At 37.2% G+C, this 22673-nt stretch overlaps 3 protein-coding genes and 1 pseudogene across 3 annotated transcripts; 1 reads left to right on the plus strand and 3 right to left on the minus strand.

Moving 5' to 3' along the window:
* Positions 1 to 6732: 6732 nt before the first annotated feature.
* LOC110199626 (olfactory receptor 5M10-like) lies at positions 6733 to 7680 on the minus strand. The gene has a single exon (XM_020974501.1). It carries the CDS (start codon positions 7678 to 7680, stop codon positions 6733 to 6735), a length of 948 nt encoding a protein of 315 aa, XP_020830160.1.
* A 6878-nt stretch (positions 7681 to 14558) lies between these two features.
* On the minus strand, positions 14559 to 15515 carry LOC110199573 (olfactory receptor 5M10-like). Its single transcript, XM_020974448.1, has one exon. The coding sequence runs from the start codon at positions 15513 to 15515 to the stop codon at positions 14559 to 14561; it is 957 nt and encodes a 318-aa protein (XP_020830107.1).
* Positions 15516 to 20038: 4523 nt separating this feature from the next.
* On the minus strand, positions 20039 to 20980 carry LOC110199635 (olfactory receptor 5AP2-like). The gene has a single exon (XM_020974515.2). The coding sequence runs from the start codon at positions 20978 to 20980 to the stop codon at positions 20039 to 20041; it is 942 nt and encodes a 313-aa protein (XP_020830174.2).
* Positions 20981 to 21074: 94 nt separating this feature from the next.
* On the plus strand, positions 21075 to 22134 carry LOC110199574 (small ribosomal subunit protein eS7 pseudogene; annotated as a pseudogene).
* The last annotated feature ends 539 nt before the right edge of the window (positions 22135 to 22673 follow it).

Raw genomic sequence — 22673 nt, forward strand, 5'->3', positions numbered from 1 at the left:
CAAGAAGAGTATGCACACACAATGGATAGGATGGGGAGATAGGACGCCATTTGAGCCTCTCTCTTATTTTATATGGACAAAGAAGATTTATATATACACACACACATATGCACTATATGGTATAGAAATAAATAAAACTCCATGGAAAGACAAGGGATGTGTGTGTGTGTGTGTGTGTGTGTGTGTGTGTGTGTGTGTGTGTGTGTGTAGGAGTATTCGGAGGGAGAAATATAACAAAGAGGGAATAGTTGAAAGCAAAAACAAACTTTCTGATCCTAAAGGAAGGATTAAAAGGGGAGTTGAACGAAAGCAGATTAAATTGAAGAGGTTGCTTTTGATGGCCTCTTGGACAATTGGGGAATGATTAAACAAATTCTGGAATGAGAAAGTAATGGAAAATAAGAAATGTAAGAAATATCCAAAGAGATGATTCCAAAGAATACTGGACAGTCTGAATTGATGCAGTTAAGTGAGCAGAACCAGGAGAACAATTTATGCAAAGACAACAATATTATCAAGTAAAAAGACTTTGAAAAACTCTGATGAACATAATGACCAACCTTGTCTTCAGAGAACCTGTGATGAAGAATGTTATCTACCCCCTGATAAAGAGGTGGTGTATACAAGGTGCAAAGGCATACATTTTTGTAGATGATCACCTTGTGTATTTGTTTTTTTTCTTGGCTATAGCTTACTTGTTATAAGCTTTTTTTTCTCTCCAAGTTTTTACTGAGAGAGGGAGTTTACAAAGAAGCATAACAATAATTATGCAAAAAATAAGACTATTGTAATATTTTTAAAATGCACAGAAGAGAACAGAATTACGTTTAGAAGAAAGCACAGTCAAGTAGGAAAGTTTTGAAAGTAATATATAGACTATGAAAGCAGCAAGTGGCATAAAATAGACATTCCTTTTTTCATATAAAATTATGATTTTGCATTCTGCTGTCTGTGTGGAAATATTCTTTTTTTGGAAGTGCTTCAGTAAATGAGAAAAATAATCACGTACCCACTAAAGTGTCAATTTTTCTATTCTGTAGAGGATGTATTGGACAGGAGAGACACCTGAAGGATGGTGGTCAAGTAGAATGCTACTGTGATGGTCCAGTCAAGAACTGATAAGAGTCTAAATTAGAGTATAGGCTGACAGTAGCAAGAAGAGCGTGACTGTGGGAAATCTGGAGAATAAATAAGTTGAAGGGGAAGTAGGAGAGATCTGGAAGCCAAAAGCAAAGACAGTAGTCATGAGGAGGACATGATCAACAGAGTCAATAGATGCAGGATCTTAAGGATGATGAACACTGAGAATATGTGTTTGGATGTTATTGCTTCAGAAATTGTTAGTAACATCTCAAAGAGCAGTTTCAGTACAGTGGTGGAAGAAGAAATTGATTGGAAGGTGGATGTGTGCAGTGTTATGTCTAAGCTGAACATCCCTATAACACCTTAAACCTGTAAAAAAAAAATGCACCAGCTAAAAGAGTAGCCACAGAAAGAACAGAAAGTCATCCCCACAAGACATGTCCCCAGAAAAATAAAGACACAAAGTCAAGAGGTGAGTAAACAAAAAGAAGTCCTAATACGAAGAAGTATTATTATGGAGTTAAAGAATGGGAAGTAAATATCTCTAGAAGGAAAAGAAAATAATTCAGCAGTAACCACAGCCAGAACCCTAGAAAAGACAGTGCAACAACCGCAAAACCCAAAGAGCACTGAAAAGATGAACAAAATGAAGGAAAGAAAAATAAGGGGCAAAATCAGAAATCAGTTTTAAGATAAATTTTTGAGGAAAGAAAAATTGGTCATTTAGACAATAGACTGGCACATTCTAATAAAGTAGTGAATAACCTGAAAAATAAAATGGAGGAAATAAAACCCAAGAATTCAGTAGCAAAATGGCATGCATTACCATTGGGCCTGGGGGAAGGCAGATGCATTAGTGCACTGTTCCTGGAGCTTTTCTAGATGGCAGGGCCTTGGTAGACTCTGACTCAAATTCTTGGGAAATTACATTGAAATCAGTTGTAACGTCTCTCTTGACTGACCATGCTGTATGTTCTATGATCTTTCTAACTGCAAATTTGATATTCTAGGGTTCCTCTCAGTTCTAATATTCTCTGTTATTAGTCCCTTTTCACAATCACTATCCCATATCCTAAGATCCCATCTTTCTTCAATATTCTATCATCTATGTTCACATAATATTCAATAATAGACACAGAGATCATAATCTTTACCTCTGTCTGTTTCTATCCAAAAACCGTCTTTTCCAGAAAATCAGTATTCACTCACCATCGCCTCAAGCATTTCTACATGGGAAAATAGTGAGACAAAGCAAGGCCCATGTCTTGGAGATTTATACAACCTGCCTGTCATTGCCTTTCCTGCGTCTTCACTCGAAGATTTTTCCAAGAATCTACCCATTGTAGTAAAGAAACAATCAATAGGAAAATTGGTCCCATTGGACTGTGACTTGTGGAGATATTTTCCTCCAAATATACCCAGAAGGAACAATTAAAAGTTTTTCATTGAGTATAAAACTTCGGGTTAAATATTCATCAGCAGAATTTTATTTTTTTTTTCCTTTTTTTTTTCTTTCTAGTTCCTTTCCCATTTTTAGCACATGGTAATCTTAATTACTTAGCACCCATTAATGTATGATTTCAAATAAATTTCTTCACAGTAATATCATTGGAATGGAGGCACCAATCTTAAGACTCCTATGTTACAGATGAGGAAACAGAGATTCGCAGAAATGAAGTCATTTCTCCAGGATAACATCTGATAATAGGCAGATGCTTGTGGTGGATGGAAGATGGGCCAAACTTCCTTCACAATACATGCCTGGGCCAGATGTCCCAGGAATAATCCACAATGATAATAGTCTGTGAAGTGAGGAATATGTTTATATGATTAGGTCCTTTAATTTTTCAGTGGATTAATGTGAACTTACGAATGATACTCCTTCAAATAACATATCCCAATAACTTTCTAAATTGACTCCAAAATATTTTTATAGCTAAAATATCTCTGCAGCCTCATAACTTTCAACTACTTGGCAATGTGATGGTTTAGTAGAAATAATACACTGAGAATCAAATACCCTGGTTTCAAGTCCTGGTTATCTAGTAGCTTGCTGAGTATCAATCAATCAATCAATCAATCAACAAGTGTTTTCAAAGTGTTTACTATTTGCCAGGCACAGGAGATGCAAAAACAAAAATGAAAGTCGGACTTTTAAGAGAATGTGCCACTACTCACAAGTCACTTAACTTTATCTTGAAGCTTCATGACAAGGTGCATTATCTAATTAAAAAATATATATATCTTTTCTTTTAGCCAAAAATATAAAGCTAAAGAAGCTGTCCTGTATTTTAAGACAAAAGAAGTGTTGGGTTAAAAGGGGCCCTTAGCAAAGTTACATTATTTTTCAATTAAATGTAAGTTGTTAATTTTTAAAATATACAAATACAAAAAAAGTTAGATCTAAATATTTGAAGTGATATTTATCATTCGTGGGTAGGTAAAGCCAATGTAATAAAAATGACAATTTTAGCTAATTTATTTATGTAATACTATGCCAATTTAATTACTAAAAAATTATCTTACTGAGTCAGAAAAAAATAGCAACAAGGTTCATTTGGAAGAGCAGAGGGTTAGGAGCTTCAAGGAACCCAGGGGAAAAAGATAGGAAGGAACCAGATTGAGTAGTGTCAGAATTTAAACCATATTATAAAGTGAGAGTATTGTTGAAGTTTAAAATGGATAATTTTGATTACTTTAAGTTAAAATTTTCTTGTATAAATAAAGCCTATGCAGCCAAGAATAGAAGGAATGCGGAAATCTGGGGGGAAAAAAACTTTCATAGACAATCTCTCAGGTAGGATGTGATTGGGTTGAAATATTGCGGTGGTGTAGGAAATGATGAGTTGGTTGATTTAGAAAAACATGGAAAGACTTGGATTTATGAAGGAAGGTGCTGTCCACCTTTACAGAAACAGATGACAAGTGGAAATAAGCAGACTACGTTATTACAAATATGTATATGAGTGTATATGTCTATGTTTACAGATTTCTATGTATATAGGTGTATATATATGCATATACACACGTACATATGTATGTATACACACACACTCACACACACATATGTATACACATCCACATCCACACTTATTGGGAGCCTTTTTAGGGTGGGGAGGGAGAGAAAATATAACATAATTAGTGCAGAAGAGAGTACAAAAGAAAACCTACAAGGAAGCAATGAAAAGCTGGGTAACTTTGAAAACAATGTGTAGTATTTATTATAGAGGTTTTCTTGAAATGGAAATTTATTGTTTAAATTGAATACTCTACTGTTCTGCTGTGTACATGACAATGGTTTTTTTTTAAATTTTCTTATTTAGTATTTAAGTTTAAAATAAATTTAAAACTTTAAAAAAAATAGTTGCTTTTGAAAAGTTCATAAATGAAAGCAATGACATTTATGTTGAGTACTTTAAATGTTCACCTTTAAAAAATATGAAGTGAAAGTCACTTACTGCATACCCTGAAAAACTGTGCTGCCCATGGCTAGGCATCTAAGCAAAGCACCAGGCACAGACTTTCAGGTTTGTGCTCTCTACTGTCTCTTCTCATGAGAACACTCTGCTCCTCAAAAATTGTTTCATACTCCTAGGGACTACTTATCCCATCACACCTCTAATATCGACATTGGGAGTACCATCCAAGATTTCTTAAATAGGCCAGATGTGCATCGGTGAACTTTGAGTAGCTCTTCTTCCTTGGCTGAAATGCCCACACTCAGCACACTAGAATATCTAGACTTAGAGAATGTCAGGATTCCCTGGGTCTTTAGGGTGGCAGCTAGAGAAAGCACTGCACTTATAATCAGGAAGACCTGAGTTTGCATCTTTTTTCAAATACTTAAAAGCTATATGACCTTAGGGAAATCACTTGACTTCTTAAAACCTCCCTTTCCCGATCTGTTAAATAAGGATAATAACACCTACTTTGTAGGGTAATTGGTGAGAATTAAATGAGGTGGTGTATGAATAGTCCACTGTAAACTTTAAAGCTCTATGTAAATATAAGCCATTATTGGTATTAGTCCAACCCATAGCCAGATGAGGATCTCCTCTACAATATGGCCAACAAAAGGTCATCCAGTCTTTTCTTGAAGAGTTCCAAATATGGGTGTCCGCTCTCTTCTAAAGCAGTCCTTTCCACTTTGGAATGGCTCCAATTGTCAGCTTCTCCTGCCTGTGACAGGCCTGGATTTTTCTCTTGTCTGTTGTTCCTATTTCAGTCCCCTGGTACCAGAAAGAGGATATCTGTTTGCATCACAGGCAAACAGTTCAGAAACTTAAAGCCAGTGATCATGCCACTCCTCTCCAATTCCTCAACACTGAATTTTCTCTTCTCTGGATTAAATACTCATAGTTCCTTCAACTAAAATACTTTTCACATGAAACCATGGGAAAAAATCTAGTATAAAATAGTATCATATGATTTAATATGAATAAGTAAAGGTTTCATTTTTGTTCTGTTTTTAAAATTCTGAAATAATTTAATGAAATTATTTTTGATATGAAATCATAAAAGTGATTAAATATGAACTTCATGAAGAGGGGCTTATAAATGAAAATAAAATGTTTCAGGCAAATTAAGAGCCTCTTTTTTTATTTTATTTTATTTTTATTTTTTTCAAATATCAAGCATTTATTATTCTTTCTCCCACCCATTGGGGAAAAAAGAAAGATGAACAAAACACTTGTAACAAATGTGTATTATCAAGTAAAACAAATTTCCACATTGGCTACATCCAAAAAAATGCAGCTCATACAAAACTAAAGTCAAAGACTGTGGACATCAATGGATATAGCCCCATAGACAGAGTACTCCGAAAGGTTTCTTCAAAGTATATGCACCCTTCAGAACCTTTCTGTAAGGGGTGAAGAAATCTGCTTTGTCCTGGTGAGTAGAAAATTATAGTCATGGGGCAGCTAGGTGGCGCCGTGGATAGAGCACCAGCTCTAAATTCAGGAGGACCTGAGTTCAAATGCGGCCTCAGACACATAACACTTACTAGCTGTGTGACCCTGGGCAAGTCACTTAACCCCATTTCCTAGCCCCCCCCCAAAAAAAAAGAAAAAAAAGAAAATTATAGTCAGTATAAATAGCAATGATGAAAAATCTTTTATTGAGGATGTGTGTTTCAGATACTGTTAGCCTCTGGAGTCATAACCTTCTCATTATTACTCTTGTTACTAGATATAAATATATTGTGAACCATGGTGTAAGGAAATAGCACCAGATTTGGAATCAGGGAAATTGAATTTGAATTGTGGCTCTGTTATATCTTTTGAAGCAGCAAAGTGGTATAACATAACGGACAGAGTGCTGGACCTGGAATCAGGAAGACCTGATTTCAAATACAGCCTCAGACACTTGCTAGCTGTATGGCCCCGGGCAAGTCACTTATCCTCTTTCTGCCTCAGATTCCCCAGCCATAAAATGGGCATAATAATAGCACTGCTTCATAAGTCTATGAGAATCAACTGAGATGATATTTGTTAAGCACTGAGCTCAGTGCTTGGCTCATGGTAGAAGTTTAATAAATGCTTGTTTCTCTCTCTTTTGGGGGAAGGCACCTCACTGAATCAGTTTTCTCATTTGTAAAATGAGAAGCTTAGGTTAATTTCCTCTGTAAGTCCTAGGAACCTATGAAGTTCATCCTGCCATTTTCGTGAAAAATTTTCTCTGGAATATTTTCATCATGGCCTCGATGACATCCTTATTTCTGAGGCTATAGATCAAGGGATTTAGCATGGGACTCACAAAGGTATAAAAGACAGCAATCGTTTTGGATTCCTCCACAGACTGCTCAGAAGGGGGTCGTAGGTACATACAGAAGAGGGTCCCATAAAACAGAATGACAGAGGTCAGGTGGGACCCACAGGTAGAGAAGGCCTTATGTCTTCCTTCAGCTGATCGAATTCTCAAAATGGCAGCAAAAATAAAAACATAAGAACAAAGAATTGTAAAGAAAGAGCTTGAAAGAGTAAAGCCAGCCACTATGAACATGGCCATTTTTTTGACATAGACATCAGAGCAGGCCAACAACAGGAGAGGAGGGTCAGCACAGTAGAAGTGGTTAATTTCATTGGGTCCACAGAAGGTTAAGTGGAAGGTCAGCAGGGCCTGGGAAAGGCCATTCAGGAAGCCATAGACGTAGGGAACAATGACCAGGCAGAGGCAGACACACTGGTTCATTTTGGTGCTGTAATGCAGAGGGCTGCTGATGGCCACATAGCGATCAATGGCCATTGAGGCAAGGATATAAAACTCAGTAATCACCAGGGCAATGAAGGAAAGACACTGGGTGAAGCATCCTGCATAGGAGATGGCCTTTCTCTCAGAGAGAAAATGCACTAACATCTGAGGGGTGATGGTGGAGGAGTAACATAAATCGACAAAGGAGAGATGACTGAGGAAAAAGTACATGGGGGTGTGGAGTCTTGGACTCTTATGGATCAGCGTGATCATGCCCAGATTCCCCAGCAGGGTGATGATGTAGATGACTAAGAAGACCATGAAAAGGATCTTCTGCAGTTCTGGATCCTCAGTTAGTCCCAGGAGAATGAATTCGGTTACCTTTGTGTGGTTTGTGGGAGACATTTTCTCATGCCCTGTCAATTGAGAGATGTACCCATTACTAGGCACATGAGAAAGGATTTAATTAATATAAAAGCTAATGTGTATGTCATTTTTGGATGCTCTACCAGCCATCAATATTCACACATATCTTTTTACCTTCCTTCTTTCTTTATCTTTTTTCTTCTCTCTCTCTCTCTCTCTCATTTTCTCTAGCAGACACACACACACACACACAAACACACAAAAGATGTGCCATATATACATATGTGTGTGTATTCACAATCTATATTTACCATACTGTTCTAAATTTCATTATGGTAAATCAGTTTTTAAGCCTACATAGAAATACAAGATGTGATTTTATAGGAGGCATAATTGTATAAAATCTAAATGAAAGCTAACCAGGCAACTAGACAGCACAACTAGACAACCGAGTGGATAGATTTTTATACTATCTCACACATTTACTAGCTATGTGACCCTCACCATCTTATTTATCCTTTTTTCAACCTCAATTACCTTATCTTTAAAATTGAGACACTAAAAACCATTCTCTTGAGGTCATGAGGATTAAACAAATGATTATATGTAATATGTTTTGCAAATCTTAAAATAATATGCAAATATTAAGTAATATCATCATCATTAGTCATATTACAGTGTTTCACTTGAAACTCATAATCTTATAATAGTTAATACTAATCAGGTTATGTAATTATGAGACAGTTTTCACTAATTTATCAACCTTTGAAAATATCAAGTCATGAATTTAATTCCCCTTCTTTCAAATCAGTGGTTGCCTTTGATTTCTTTCTTTTGCCATTCCATGTCATCTATATAATCAGGGAAGCTAGATAGTACAGTGGATAGAGCACTGGACTTAGAATCAGGATGACTCATCTTCATGAGTTTAAATCTGGCCTCAGATTCTTGATACCTATGGGACCCTGGGCAAGTCACTTAATCATGCTTGCTTTGGTTTTCTCATCTGTAAAATGAACTAGAGAAGGAAATGGCAAACCCCTCCAGATCTTTGCCAAGAAAACACTAGATGTGGCCACAAAGAGTCAGATATGACTGAAAAATGACTGAACAACAACAATATAACACCATGGTGTTCTAAGAGATGCCCCAGAAGGTCCTTTCTACCTTTGCAATATGTTATTTGCCCTAAATTCTCTTTCAGGTTGAATATTCTAAGAACATCATAATCAAATGGAAAATGAAAAAGATTGGAATACCACTCTTGGTTCTTTAAGTACATGAAATGTTTAAGATGAATTTGACCGTAGAGTATATACTTTTTTGGACTTCCGTTATTCTAAGGGTCCTTTCAGTTCTACATTCTTTTCTTATGTATGTTTACTTATTTCATATGATGGTTTACTTATCAACATACATAGGTATATTTACACAGAAGCTTTTGCCAAAACTGGATAGGTCTCTCAAATTGATGATCATGTGTTTGAGCTTAACTAGTTGCCACTGAGATGAAGTCCTATATTTTGATCTTTTATGTCGTGCCCAAACACAACCTAGAATATAAATATTATGGAGACATGCAGATATGAGAACAATGAGGGTCTATTTTCCAGTTCTTATAGATATCAGTATTTTCACATTGATGAGATGACTTGTGGACAAGTAAACCCAAAATATGAGACTTATTCTTAGCTTTCAGAAAACAAAAAAACAAAATATTGCCTACCTGTCAAAGTGGTGGAGCCAGTACAACATTGTTTATTTCAGAAGAAGGGCAGGGCCTGAATGATTATCTTTACATGTACCCTCTTACACTGGGTGACAGGTTAGACCAGATGATCCTCTTGGTACCTTCCTCTTCAAAGACTCTTTGATCCACAGTGGTATCATAATGTATTTCTTGGGTGTTTTCCCTGAAGGATGACTCAAACACATCCCCAGGAAGCCATTAGAACATTCATTCTACTAACATCCCCAGGGAACCCTATCAATTAGAAGAATCATTGAGCTAGATTGTGCTCAGTGCCCATGCTCCCATGTGACTTGGTAATCACTTTCTTTGCCTCATAGGCGTGTTGTAAAGGGTTGCATGTGTATTGATAGGGTTTTTAACTATGGGGAGGCAACTGGTCATTGGATCCTTTTCTTTTTTTATTAATTTGTTTTTAATTTTCAACAATCACTTCCATAAGCTTTTGAGTTTTAAATTTTCTCCCCCTCTCTCCCTTTGTCCCTCCCCAAGATGGCTTGCAATTCTGATATAGGCTATACATATACTTTCCTATTAAACATATTTTCACATGAGTCATGTTGTAAAGAAGAATTAGAACCAAAGGAGGAACTACCAGAAAGAAGAAAGAAAACAAAATAGAAGGGAAAAAAAAAGAGCAAATAGTGTGCTTCAAAGGATTTCAAGCACTTAATAATACAGAGTTGTGAACTTGAGACTTGAGTTCAGTGCTTATAAAGAGAGGACAAAATGATGGTAAAGAGAGGACAAAATGATGCTGGCTGACTCATTCAAAGACCTGAACTTAACCTAAAAAGGAAGTAGTATGGCTTCAAACACCCTGAAAATTATATAGGAAATAATGCTGAAGAGAAAAATCAAGACACTAGACTCTTAAGGGTCTCTGTGACTTACCCTTCCTTTGTCCCAGTTACCACCTCTGTAAAATTATTGTAGCACTGCACTTGTCTAGTGAAACAGGAGAAATCAGATGATCTCTTGAGATTCCTTCAGTCAAGTTCCAATGGCTCTCTTACAATGACAGGAAGCTCAGTTTGCAAATAATAGAGAACGATGAATGTTTGGATTAGAAGGGGATGCCAGAAGCTTTCTAGTCTATCCAATACCTGAAAAATAATTCTCTTAATAAAATGTTCTAATCTAATCCAAAAAATATTTATCCAGTGTCTGCTCTATGCAAGATGCTGTGATGTGATATAAGGGGCTGGGAAAACAAAGGTAAAATGAAAACAATCTCTGTCCTTCAGTATCTTAGAGTCTTCCTAGTGGTTATCCAGCCTTTCTGGGAAGACCTACAGTGAAAGAGAACCCATTCATCCTTGTACCTCCTCTTCCTCTTTCTCCTCCTACTCCTGCTAGCTACTGCTACTATGACTACAACTAAACTATGTTTACTTCTCCTCCTAATAATAATAATAATGTAAGAGCTAACATTTACAAAGCACTTCAAAGGTTACTAAGATAGAGCAGTGGATAGGGTACCAGTCCTGGAGTCAGGAAGACCCAAATCCAAATATGGCCTCAGATACTTACTGGCTTTGTGACTCTGGGAAAGTCACTTAACTCTGTTGACCTCAGCTTCATCACTTGTGAAATGAGCTGGCAAACCACTCCAGTGTCTTTGGCCAAATGGGGCCATGAAGAGTTGGGAATGACTGGAACAAATGAATGAAACAGATCTTCCTAACTCCAAATCCACGTCTTTATCCACTGTACCATTTAGCTTTTTCTATTTGAATTTTCAAATGGTGTAATTGTAAGGAAGTTATCTTTTACCTGAAACCTAAATTTTCCTCTTTACTGCTGCTACCTTTTTCTCCTAGTTCTGCCTTCTGAGAACAAGTAGAATGTTTAATCTGCAGAAGGCACCCCACCAGCAACTTTTAAAATACTGGAAAACAGTCATTCTGTCAATTCAATTTTAAAAATCACATGTAATGATTACATTCAAGGTACTTGGCTAAGTTGGGTATTGAAAGACCTAAACAAAATAAAGCAGTCTTTCTGCTCAGACTTACCTTAATTTCATTTTTGGACAAGATTAGTAAATTATTAGATTAATTGAATGATGAGACTTCAGTTTACATAGAATTTGTCAAGTCTCTTTAAAAATATCCCATACTCTTCTTGTGGAATATAGAGATAAATGTGATATAGATGATAATACAGTTCTGTGGATTCAAAACATAGTTAATGTTTAAATATTGCCATTGTAGGAGGTCTCCAGGAATCAGGGCTTCTTTCCATGTTGTCTAACATTCTTATGAAGAGTTGAATAGAAGTATAGATGTTAGCTCATCAGAACTGCAGGTGACTCAGAGATGAAAAGGGAGGGATAACTAGCCCACTGGATGAAAGAGAAAGAGTATAAAAGGACTGTTGGAATAAACCTAATGAGAAGAAATTCAATAAGGATAAATGTAAATACTTGCACATCAGAGATACAATAGAGTGAGAAGGGAAATTAGGGAGCAGTTGTTCTAAGAAAAGATCTGGTGGTTTTCACGGCCTGTAAGTTTTTGAGGGGTCATCAGTAAGATGTGTGGGTTAAAAATATTTAAAAATTAATTAAAATTAAAATTAATTAAGAGAGGGATAACTCCCAGGAATAAGGAGGAGATAGTGCCATTGTCCTCTGACTTTGGCAGTATTGTGTTCACTTTGGGGTACCACTTTAAAAAGAATATTGACAAACTGGGGAGGGTGTCTAAAGGAGGACAGTTAGGATGGTGGAGGGCCTTGAATCCATATCTTTTGATGGTCATTTAAGGGAGCTTGAGTTGTTTAGCTTAGAGAAAAGAAGAGTGGAGGGGAAGGGTAGATTGTGGACATGCAAACTCTCTTCAGTTGTTTGAAGGGCAAACATGAAGAAGAAAGTTCAGGAGGGTTCTATTTGGTCCAAGAGGACCAAATCAGGAGTAATAGTAAACACTGCAGAGAAAACAATTTAGGCTTGAGATGGGAGGAAGGGAGGGGAAGTATTTATTCTTTAAATTACAGCTGACCAAAAGTGAAATGGACAGCCATGAGAGGTAGTGGGTCCCCGTCCTTGGAAGTCTTCAAGCAGAGACACTTATTGAAAGTAACATAAATCAGTAGTGGATCTAATCTGTATTATCACATGACTTCCTCCAGTAACATTCATAAGCATGGGAGTCCTAGCAGAAAAGGCAGATGGGACAGACATGACCCATGGTTGGCATTAGGCAAGATATGAGTAGCTAAAGGACAAGAGAACAAGGGATTTAAAGAGGCCAATGTAAACTTAAAATAGTTAACTCTAGGATCTAGACTAAAAGGGAGGAAAGAGAGGCTGAATGGGGGTTGGTGATGGATTTAGTGAGCAAGGAGGGGAGAATGACAGGATAAAGACATGGTGCATAGGGATTTGGAATCAGTTGACATGGATTTGAATCCAGCTGTGATACTCACTACTTGTATTACCTGGGGTAAACAACATTCTCTCTGTTTTCTTCATTTTTTGTGAGATCAGGTGTATGATATCAAGAAGGACACAAGTTTCACAAGTCAGTTTATTACTCAGTCATGCAAGCATGTGACTCCCCAGCCCTTCTGGCCTACAGGCAAGCATGAGGCACTGGTGAGGCCAGTGCATTTGAATAACTTCTTCACAGGGCAGGAATCCCTTGGTGAAATGATAAATGGAAATAAGGGCTGGCATTTATATTATTCCAATGTGGGCAAATCTCTACTCACAGAGAATGAAAATACTGCCCTCCTTCTCCCACATATATACCATTTGGAACCTCTAGCTGCATGCCTGTAGTGATTTTAGGTTTAAGTGTAAAGCATTTGACATGCATTATCACATTTGATTTTTACCATAGTCTTTTGAGGTGGTGATATTCAGGGGTATGCTGGAGCCAGATGTAATGGAGAGCTTATAAGAGCTGATTGTAATATTTTCAATGTGAGAATCTGCTCCTTGGAAATCATCAAATGCTATGAATAAGGGCTTGATTTATTGTGTTTTTGATGGAGAAAGTGGTGGAGAAAATGTTAGTAAGGCAGGTTAAACTTCAAAGTATGCTGTGTACATTTTTGTTTCTGAAGAGCTGGTTGTTAAACATTCAATAGCACACCATTGCTATTAGTATCCCCATTTTATAGATGAGGAAACAGAGAAACTAGGACATTTTTAAATGTCAAAGACTGTGAGTTTCAGTGTGACTAACCCTCTACATAAAAAGCAGGTAGGTGGTTAGAATGAAAGACTTGATTTCAAGAAAATCCCCAACAGGTCAAATCCTATTACAGACACTTACCACCTGTGTGACCCTGGACAAGTCACTTAATCTCTGCCTGCCTCAATTTTCTCATCTGTAAATTGGAAATAATAAAATATTTATATCTCAGGATTATTGTAAGGAAATGAATATGTGCATGTATGTGTGTGATTTTTTTTTTTATTGCTTTGAAATTGCCTCCCCGAGTTATGAACAATTAGGAAATTTTAGTGAAATGGATGTGGATATCTAGGGGATAAAGACAGGGATTGGAACTGTGATTTCATTCAAATAGGGAACTGTCATTGAGGAAATTTCTTCTACCAATGCACAGTCTGCCAATTATAAGATTAAAGATCTGCATAGACCATTAATGTGTTAAACGAGTCATCTAAGAAGACACAGCCAGTATATTTCAGAGATAGAACTTGAACTCACCCCTTCCCATGTCTGAGAAAGCACTCTATCCACTATGTCATGGAGCTTCTTATGAAGAGAATTACCAGAAGAAACAGCAGCAGCAGCAATCATTAGCATTGTCAACATTAATTATCACATTATCATCATAACTGTCATCACTGTCAACACCACCAACAATAAACTTTTTCCTAAGGATATATTATACGCCTTTGTATTGTGTTATATGCCAGGGGGTAGGGCAGGCTTCACATTGTTACTTTTATCTGGATTATAAGGACAAGATGGAAATCACAACGTAATGGAAGACTGTTTTAAATCAAGTGAATTGGATAAGAACCTTAGCTTGGCCACTTACTACTACTACTTATTTTATAGCCGTAGGGAAGAGACTTTCAGAATTTGAACCATAATTCCCAGTTTATTAAATGGAAAGATAAGACTCATGTGTTCTATTTTTATTTAAACTTCCTTACAATTCATGATTCTGTGATCCAATGTGTCTATGTAATACATCCTGCCATTTTCATGAAAGGTTTTCTCCGGAGTACTTTCATCATGGCCTCGATGACATCCTTATTTCTGAGGCTATAGATCAAGGGATTTAGCATGGGACTCACAAAGGTATAAAAGACAGCAATCGTTTTGGATTCCTCCACAGACTGCTGAGAAGGGGGTCGTAAGTACATGCAGAAGAGGGTCCCGTAAAACAGAGTGACGGCTATTAGATGAGATGCACAAGTGGAGAAGGCCTTATGTCTTCCTTCAGCTGATCGAATTCTCAAAATGGCAGCAAAAATAAAAACATAAGAACAAAGAATTGTAAAGAAAGAGCTTGAAAGAGTAAAGCCAGCCACTATGAACATGGCCATTTTTTTGACATAGACATCAGAGCAGGCCAACAACAGGAGAGGAGGGTCAGCACAGTAGAAGTGGTTAATTTCATTGGGTCCACAGAAGGTTAAGTGGAAGGTCAGCAGGGCCTGGGAAAGGCCATTCAGGAAGCCATAGACGTAGGGAACAATGACCAGGCAGAGGCAGACACACTGGTTCATTTTGGTGCTGTAATGCAGAGGGCTGCTGATGGCCACATAGCGATCAATGGCCATTGAGGCAAGGATATAAAACTCAGTAATCACCAGGGCAATGAAGGAAAGACACTGGGTGAAGCATCCTGCATAGGAGATGGCCTTTCTCTCAGAGAGAAAATGCACTAACATCTGAGGGGTGATGTTGGAGGAGTAACATAAATCGACAAAGGAGAGATGACTGAGGAAAAAGTACATGGGAGTGTGGAGCCGTGGACTGTTAAGAATCAGCGTGATCATGCCCAGATTCCCCAGCAGGGTGATGATATAGATGACTAGGAAGATCATGAAAAGGATCTTCTGCAGTTCTGGATCCTCAGTTAGTCCCAGGAGGATGAATTCAGACACCTTGGTGTGGTTTGTGGGAGACATTTTCTCATGTCCTGCCAGTTGAAAGATGTATTCATTAGCATGCATGTGAGAATGGATTTAATTAATATGAAAGCTAATGCTTTTATCATTTTAGCTTTCTTTACCCATCACCATCAATATTTGTAGATAGCTGCTTAGCTTCCTTCTTTCTTTTTGTCTATATCAGTCTTCCTGTATTTCTCTTTCTTTTTTCTCCTTTTCTCTTTTCCTCATTTCCTTCTTTCTTTTTTTTCCTTCTTTCTCTCCTTTCTTTTCTTCTTTGTGTAAATTTTTAAAGGAATGCAAATAGACATTATGTTTTAAATGAAAGTTATAATATGGGCTTGTCAAAACAGTATTCTGGATTAGTACTGTCTGGGTTGAACTCCAGTTAATTTTTTAATGCAGAATAAAGAAGTCATTCCCATTCTTTCTGTACCATTGAGTAACAAATGATTGTTTCATTCCATGTTTGAAATGATGCTGATGGATCAGATGTCTTTAAGAAGTCACTTCTAGCTTTAGCAGTCTATGTTCAAAAGTCCCTTACTGCTCTGGATAGTTAATTTTTCAAGGTTTTTTTTTTTCCCCCTATGTTATTGTCTATCCTCAGGGTCTTTCCAACTCTATGATTCTTTGTTTCTCTTGTGTTCCTTTGAGTTAAATTGAACTATTTATTAAAACCAGGCTACATGGAGGATTTGGCGAATATGGAATCTGCAGCTGTCCAAGGCCAGACATTAGACTAGGGTATTCTCATTTAATTATGGTTTAGAGCTATAGTGGAGAATATAGCTGAGCACAGTCTCAAGGCTATGAAAAGGTAGGATTAATTGAATATGAAGTTAATAAAATGTTAGTGAAGCTGTGACCATAGGTGAAAAGATGAATCCACTAGTGATTCTTACTTATTAGTGCAGTTGTTGAAACATAGTAGGCATTTAATAAATGTATTTATTTTAATCATTCATAAATTTCTCAGCATCCATACCTTTTCCTGAATGTGATGCAATGGGTATTTAACCCCAAACTGAATGTTTTGGTGTTAGCATTTTAGCAAGTAGAAAATTTCCTACCTTAGAAACACCCAACTTCCCAGGGTTTGTGTCAGACCAAGGGTGGAGGCTGGAAGACCATCTGTCATAGGTTCTAGAAGGTTTAACTACATTGGGTTGGAATATGTACAACACTGCTAAGATCTCTTTCAGAGCTAAGATTTTAGGCTGCTATGATAAAGAAGAAGAGACATTTATATCATTTTGGCTTTCCTGTGTATATTCTCTGAAGTATTCCCCAGTTGCATGCCTTGGGGATAAAACCCTTAAATCATGTAACATCTCAAGGGCATCTAAAAAAATTTGATGGACCTGGATTCTCCACAATCCTCAGTCCTAATTCCAGTCTTGACCTTCCTTTGTAATCTCAGTGCTGGCATGGTGCCAGTTACATAGCAAGTGATAAATCATTGTTTGTTGGTTCACTGAGGTAGCTGGATCTAGTCTTGCTGAGGAGATATAACAATGTATTTTATTTCACAAGCAAATTATTTTATCATTTTTTTAATTTTATAAACTCATTTTAACAAGATCTTTAAATAATTTAATTTTAAACAATGTCAATCAACAATTTTTATTTTAAATTAACAATAAAATATTGATTTTAACATATTTTTAAAAATATTTTAAATCTGATTAAATGTATTTTCTTTTACTTCCATCCAAGAAACATAAAAGTGAAAAATAAAAATGAAAGCAGTTCAGCAAAGCTAACAAAACATCAGCTGACTCTAACCACATACACAAATTTCCCCACTTAGAGTCCTACATTGTACAAGTGAAGGGATAGTGATGCATTTGCTCAGTTCTTCTCCAGGGCCAAGCTTGGTTTTCATAATGAACCACCATTCACTTCATTTCTATTAATATGGATGTTCTTTCCATTTGCATCATTGTTGGTCTTTTTCTTTCTTTTTTTTTAATTACAAGCAGTCATTAAGGTGACTGAAGTGCTTGGGGAAAAAAGCAGATGCTGAAAAACTGTCAGTCCTTACTATGACTCCAGGCTAACTTTTGACAGAAAAAAAAAATGTTAACATCAAATGTGATATCACCTTTTACCTGCCACTTCTTCTGAATAATCCTAGTAATGTCAGAATTCTGGTAATGTTCTTGCATCCCTACTCTTGGAGGCTTTTACTCTTAATTAGGTTGACATGCAAATGTTTCTGCCCTGGCCACCATGGTCTACCCAGGATTTAGAGGAGGGAAAAATCACCTCTTTTCTCTCCAAGTGCTCTCACTCTCCTCCTTTTCAGAGATACTTAAAACTCTTATTATAGGAAGAAATTCATGCCTTACAGTCATGATCTTGTGTGGTTTCCTCTCTTCCTAAAATATTAAGAAACTTCCAGCTCAAGATCAAAGTACTTTGTCCCCCTGTACTATATCAGCATCACAAGCAGTTCCTTCTTAGCAATGCCTCTCTCTCCTCTCTGTCGTCAGACACCTGAGTGTCTGATTCTAACTAGCTAGAGGATTTTATATAGTCATCAAAGTGAGTGACCAAGTTCCTCAGCTAATCCAGATTTTTTTCATACCTAGAGAAGTACTAGACCTTATTCCTAACTAGTGAACAATTGAAATAGATTGTTTCCTGATAAATGTATTAGGAAATAGCCTGTTATCACTTATTTTAAGGGGAGTGGGGAATTATCTATGTTGACACCTCCACCCAAAGAGAAAAACAAACAAGCAATTAAGTATATATAGGTACAAAATCACTTGGCGTCTATAAAAGAATTAAAGTGGCCCACTGTGGTCCTATTCTTATGTCCCATTGTGCCTTGGAATTGATCTTTTCTTCTCAAAGATTTTGTCTCCAGGATGAATTCTGCCATCCCCTTCCAAGCAGAAAAAACTTCAAGTATCCAAGTCTGAATAAGTTCAACCAGTTAAGTGGTTATAGTAGCTATAGTGTTGGACTTAGAGTTAGGAAGACCTAAATAAAAATCTTGCCTCAAATATTTACTAGCTGTCCATATCACTTAATTTCTCTTGGCCTTGGTTTCCTCTTCTCTGAAATGGGGATATTAATATTACCTACCTTCAGGGTTCTTGTGAATATCTCATGAGATAATATTTAAATGCCAGATATTATTTTCAGAGATTTTTTTTTTCTCTACAGGAGATGATTTTTCTAGCTAAGGGAACCCTTGAAGATTCTTTACTAACCTGAAAGCTGTGACCCTCGGTGTAAAGATTAGTCCACTAGTGATTCTTACTCATGAGTGAAGTTCTTGAAACATAGTAGACATATAATAAATGCATTTATTTTAATCATTCATAAATTTCCCAACATGACCTTTTCCTGAATGCGATTCAATGGGTATTTAACCCCAAAGTGAATGTTTTGGTGTTAGCATCTTAGCAAGTAGAGAATTTTGTACCTTTGAAAGTAGTATAATTTCTGCACACACTCAGCTTCCCAGGGTTTATGTTAGACCAAGGGCAGAGTGGAAGATGATCTGTCATATGTTGTAGAAGGTTTAACTACATTGGGTTGGAATATGTACAACAGTGCTAAGATCTCTTTCAGAGATGATATCTGTTTTGCTGGCATGAGTGTCCATACTGACATATTCATAGATCCATGAAGTATTGAAAAAAGTCACGCAATGAAAGGTATAAAATTATAATTTGCAAAAGATAGAAGAAACAAAATCTAAATTGTGACAATGATTTTCTGAAAATTCATACAAAAATGTGACTGGCCCAATGTTACCTAGCTGGAAAATGGATAAAAACTGATATTTCCCATCTTTTTAGTCCTGAGTTCTTTTCACTGCACTATGAATGTCTTTGAAACCTTGGTGTACTAGATTACCAAAAACTGAAGTCTTACAGCCAGTAGAATGACAGGAGATTTCTAATCCAACAGTCTCTTCCACTGAGTCCCATTCAACCATGCCTCATTGTTCTGCCATACATTTTCTATGGCTCATTCCAGAGCTCACATTATTTCCTTTTCAATCTAAATTCTCCTTCAATCCAAATCATTTTTACTCCAGGTTCTACAGTTCTTTTGTGGTCTGAATTCTAAGTTCTATGTTCTCAAATCATTTCTAGCTCAGTAATTAAAAAATAAACTAATATTTTTGTTGATGCTTTAAGGTTTGTAAAACCCTTTATGTATGTTATCTCATTTGATACTTGTCACAATTCTATGAAGTGTGTACTATTATTACCTCCATTTTCACGGATAAGGAAATTAAGCCCACAGAGGTTATGTAACATGCCCACCATCACACAGCTTGTTAGAATCTGAGGGAAAATTTGAACTTGGATCTTTCTGACTCCAGGTACAATACTCAATCCACTATGAAACCTAGATGCCCCTGGAATTCTATGTTCTCAGTTCCAATTTCCATTCCAGTTTTGATATTCTGTGTTGTATGCCCTGCCCTACCTCTGGCATGCTAAGTTCTAGTTTTAAGTTCCACTATCTCATCCTTTCCAAATCTAAAATGCAATTATTCTAAAACCACACTAAAAAGAGGATGAAGATATTTGTACGATGACTTTCCTAAAGGAAGCTTTCACCTCTTTGTTTCTCAGACTATAGATCAGAGGGTTCAGCATGGGGATCACCACTGTGTAGAACACAGACACCACTTTATCTTGGTCCATTGAATAGCTAGAGCTGGGACGCAGATACATGAAGATAATTGTCCCAAAGAAAATGGTGACAGCCATCAGGTGGGAGGCACAAGTGGAGAAGGCTTTGTATCTTCCCTCAGCTGAACGTATCCTCACAATGGCAACAATGACATATAGATAAGAAATGAGGATAGTCAAGAGGCAGCTCAACTCATTAAAACTGGCAAAAGCAAAAATGATTAGCTCATTCACATGGGTATCTGAGCAGGAGAGTTTCAAGAGGGGTGGAGTATCACAGAAGAAATGGTTGATGACATTAGAGTGGCAGAAGGAGAGCTTAAAGGTTAAAGCTGTGTGTATTGCTGCATTGGCAAAACCTGCCAGATAGGTGCCTGACACCAGTATAATGTTGAACCTCTGTGACATGGTGGTGGTATACAGTAGTGGGATGCAGATTGCCACGTAGCGATCATATGCCATCACGGCTAGCAGAAAGCCCTCAATACCAGCAAAAGAACCAAAGAAGAAAAATTGAGTGGCACAACCACTCCATGAAATGACTGGCATCTCCACCCAGAAGTTGATGAGCATGTTGGGTGTAATGACAGAGGAGTAACAGAAGTCAACAAAGGACAAGTTGCCCAGAAAAAAGTACATTGGGGTGTGAAGTTGTGCATCAAGTCCAATCAACAGGATCATCCCCAGGTTTCCCACCACACTGATCACATAGATCAAGAAGAAGACCCCAAAGAGAATGGGTTGCAGCTCTGAATGGTCAGTGAATCCCAGAAGAATGAAATGGGTCGCTGTGCTGTGATTACTCCAAACCATTGCCTCAGATGAAGGATGTCTCCTGCTGAATAAAGAAAGTGAGAAACAGACATAACTCAACCAGAGAAGGAGAAATGGGGAGAGGGTAGCCAGCATGGAGAATTACAAAGTGTATTGAACTGGGAGTTTGAGAAGCTGGTTTGAATACTGGTTCTATCATTTTCCACTGGTGTGATATTAGGGCAAATCCCTTCAGCTTTGGGGGCATCAGCCTCTGTCTCTGTAAAATGTAGGGGCTTTGCCTGGATAGCTCAAATGTCTCTTCTCAATTTAGACCCTGCAACTAGTAAGTTAACTAGTCTATCCCTTCTCATCCAAGCAGGAGACGGCATCAAGTCATCCTAGATAAATAAGAATGGTATCCATTTATTCTAGTCTCAAAAGAGGAAAGATGCATTGCTAGATGAGTTTCATCGTTGACACTATTATGTATAAAAAAGCCAACATTTTATGGGCTGTTTTCTTTTGTATTTTTAAAGATTTAACTTAAATCCTCTTCCTAGGCTGGCGCTCGTCGAGGTAGTGCCACGTTCAGCTCCAGTGCCAAGACTGTGAAGCCCAATGGCGAGAAGCCAGACAAGTTTGAGTCTGGCATTTCACAGGCTCTATTGGAGTTGGAGATGAACTCTAACTTAAAGACTCAATTAAGAGAGCTGAATATCACAGCAGCTAAGGAAATTGAAGTTGGTGGTGGCAGAAAAGCTATCATCATTTTTGTTCCAGTTCCTCAGCTAAAATATTTTCAGAAGATCCAAGTGCGACTAGTTTGTGAATTGGAGAAAAAATTCAGTGGCAAACATGTGGTCCTTATAGCTTAGAGAAGACTTCTTCCTAAGCCAAGTACAAGCCAATTTACAAAAAGTAAGCAAAAGTGTCCCAGGAGCCATACTCTGACTGCTGTGCATGATGCAATCCTTGAAGACCTTGTCTTTCCAAGTGAAATTGTTGGCAAGAGAATCCGTGTAAAACTAGATGGCAGCAGACTCATAAAGGTCCATTTGGATAAAGCACAGTAGAACAATGTGGAGCGCAAGGTAAAAACATTTTCTGGCGTTTATAAGAAGCTGACAGGCAAAGATGTTAATTTTGGATTCCCAGAGTTCCAGCTGTAAATGCAGAAATGATTAAATAAAGTCCATTGCTCATAAAAAAAAGATTTAACTTAAATCTATTGATCTTAAGGCAGTTTCAGGTGGGATTAAGTGGAATTAATATTGGCTTGATCAGACTACCTAGATTTTAGTCAAATCGACTTACACGTTATTCTGTTTGCAGCTCAATGAAAGAATTAATCAATCCAATAAGGGACTCTTTAAAATATCACTGATATCCAAGACACTGTCCTAAAAAGAGATGATAAATCAATGCAGCCATTAGTTTGTCCTTAACTATGATTTTTTTTTTTAAGATTTCAGTGTTTGGTTATGGGATGCAGTGTTCAGAGTTTTGATCCTATAGAAGAGTACAATAGGAAGGTTTAGGGTAAGGGGGGAATTACTGAAAATTTATGAATAGAGAAGTCTTTGCTCAACAGTGTATGGCTGTGAGGAACTTCTTGAGGTGGATCTAGGCTGGTTCCTGGGCAAATTCTTTCAACTCTTTAAGTCCCAGTTCTTTATCTTTAAAACAGGGGTAATAACAGTATCTATAACCAAGAGTCCTTACAAGGTTCAATTGACAAAATGCAAGTAAA

This window comes from Phascolarctos cinereus, unplaced genomic scaffold (genome assembly GCF_003287225.1).
Source record: "Phascolarctos cinereus isolate Bilbo 61053 unplaced genomic scaffold, phaCin_HiC Scaffold_9;HRSCAF=440, whole genome shotgun sequence".
Taxonomy (NCBI): domain Eukaryota; kingdom Metazoa; phylum Chordata; class Mammalia; order Diprotodontia; family Phascolarctidae; genus Phascolarctos; species Phascolarctos cinereus.

Coding starts and splice junctions, on each gene's coding strand:
- LOC110199573 (XM_020974448.1), bottom strand. CDS start 15,515: ATGTCTCCCACAAACCACACCAAGGTGTCTGAATTCATCCTCCTGGGA.
- LOC110199635 (XM_020974515.2), bottom strand. CDS start 20,980: ATGGTTTGGAGTAATCACAGCACAGCGACCCATTTCATTCTTCTGGGA.
- LOC110199626 (XM_020974501.1), bottom strand. CDS start 7,680: ATGTCTCCCACAAACCACACAAAGGTAACCGAATTCATTCTCCTGGGA.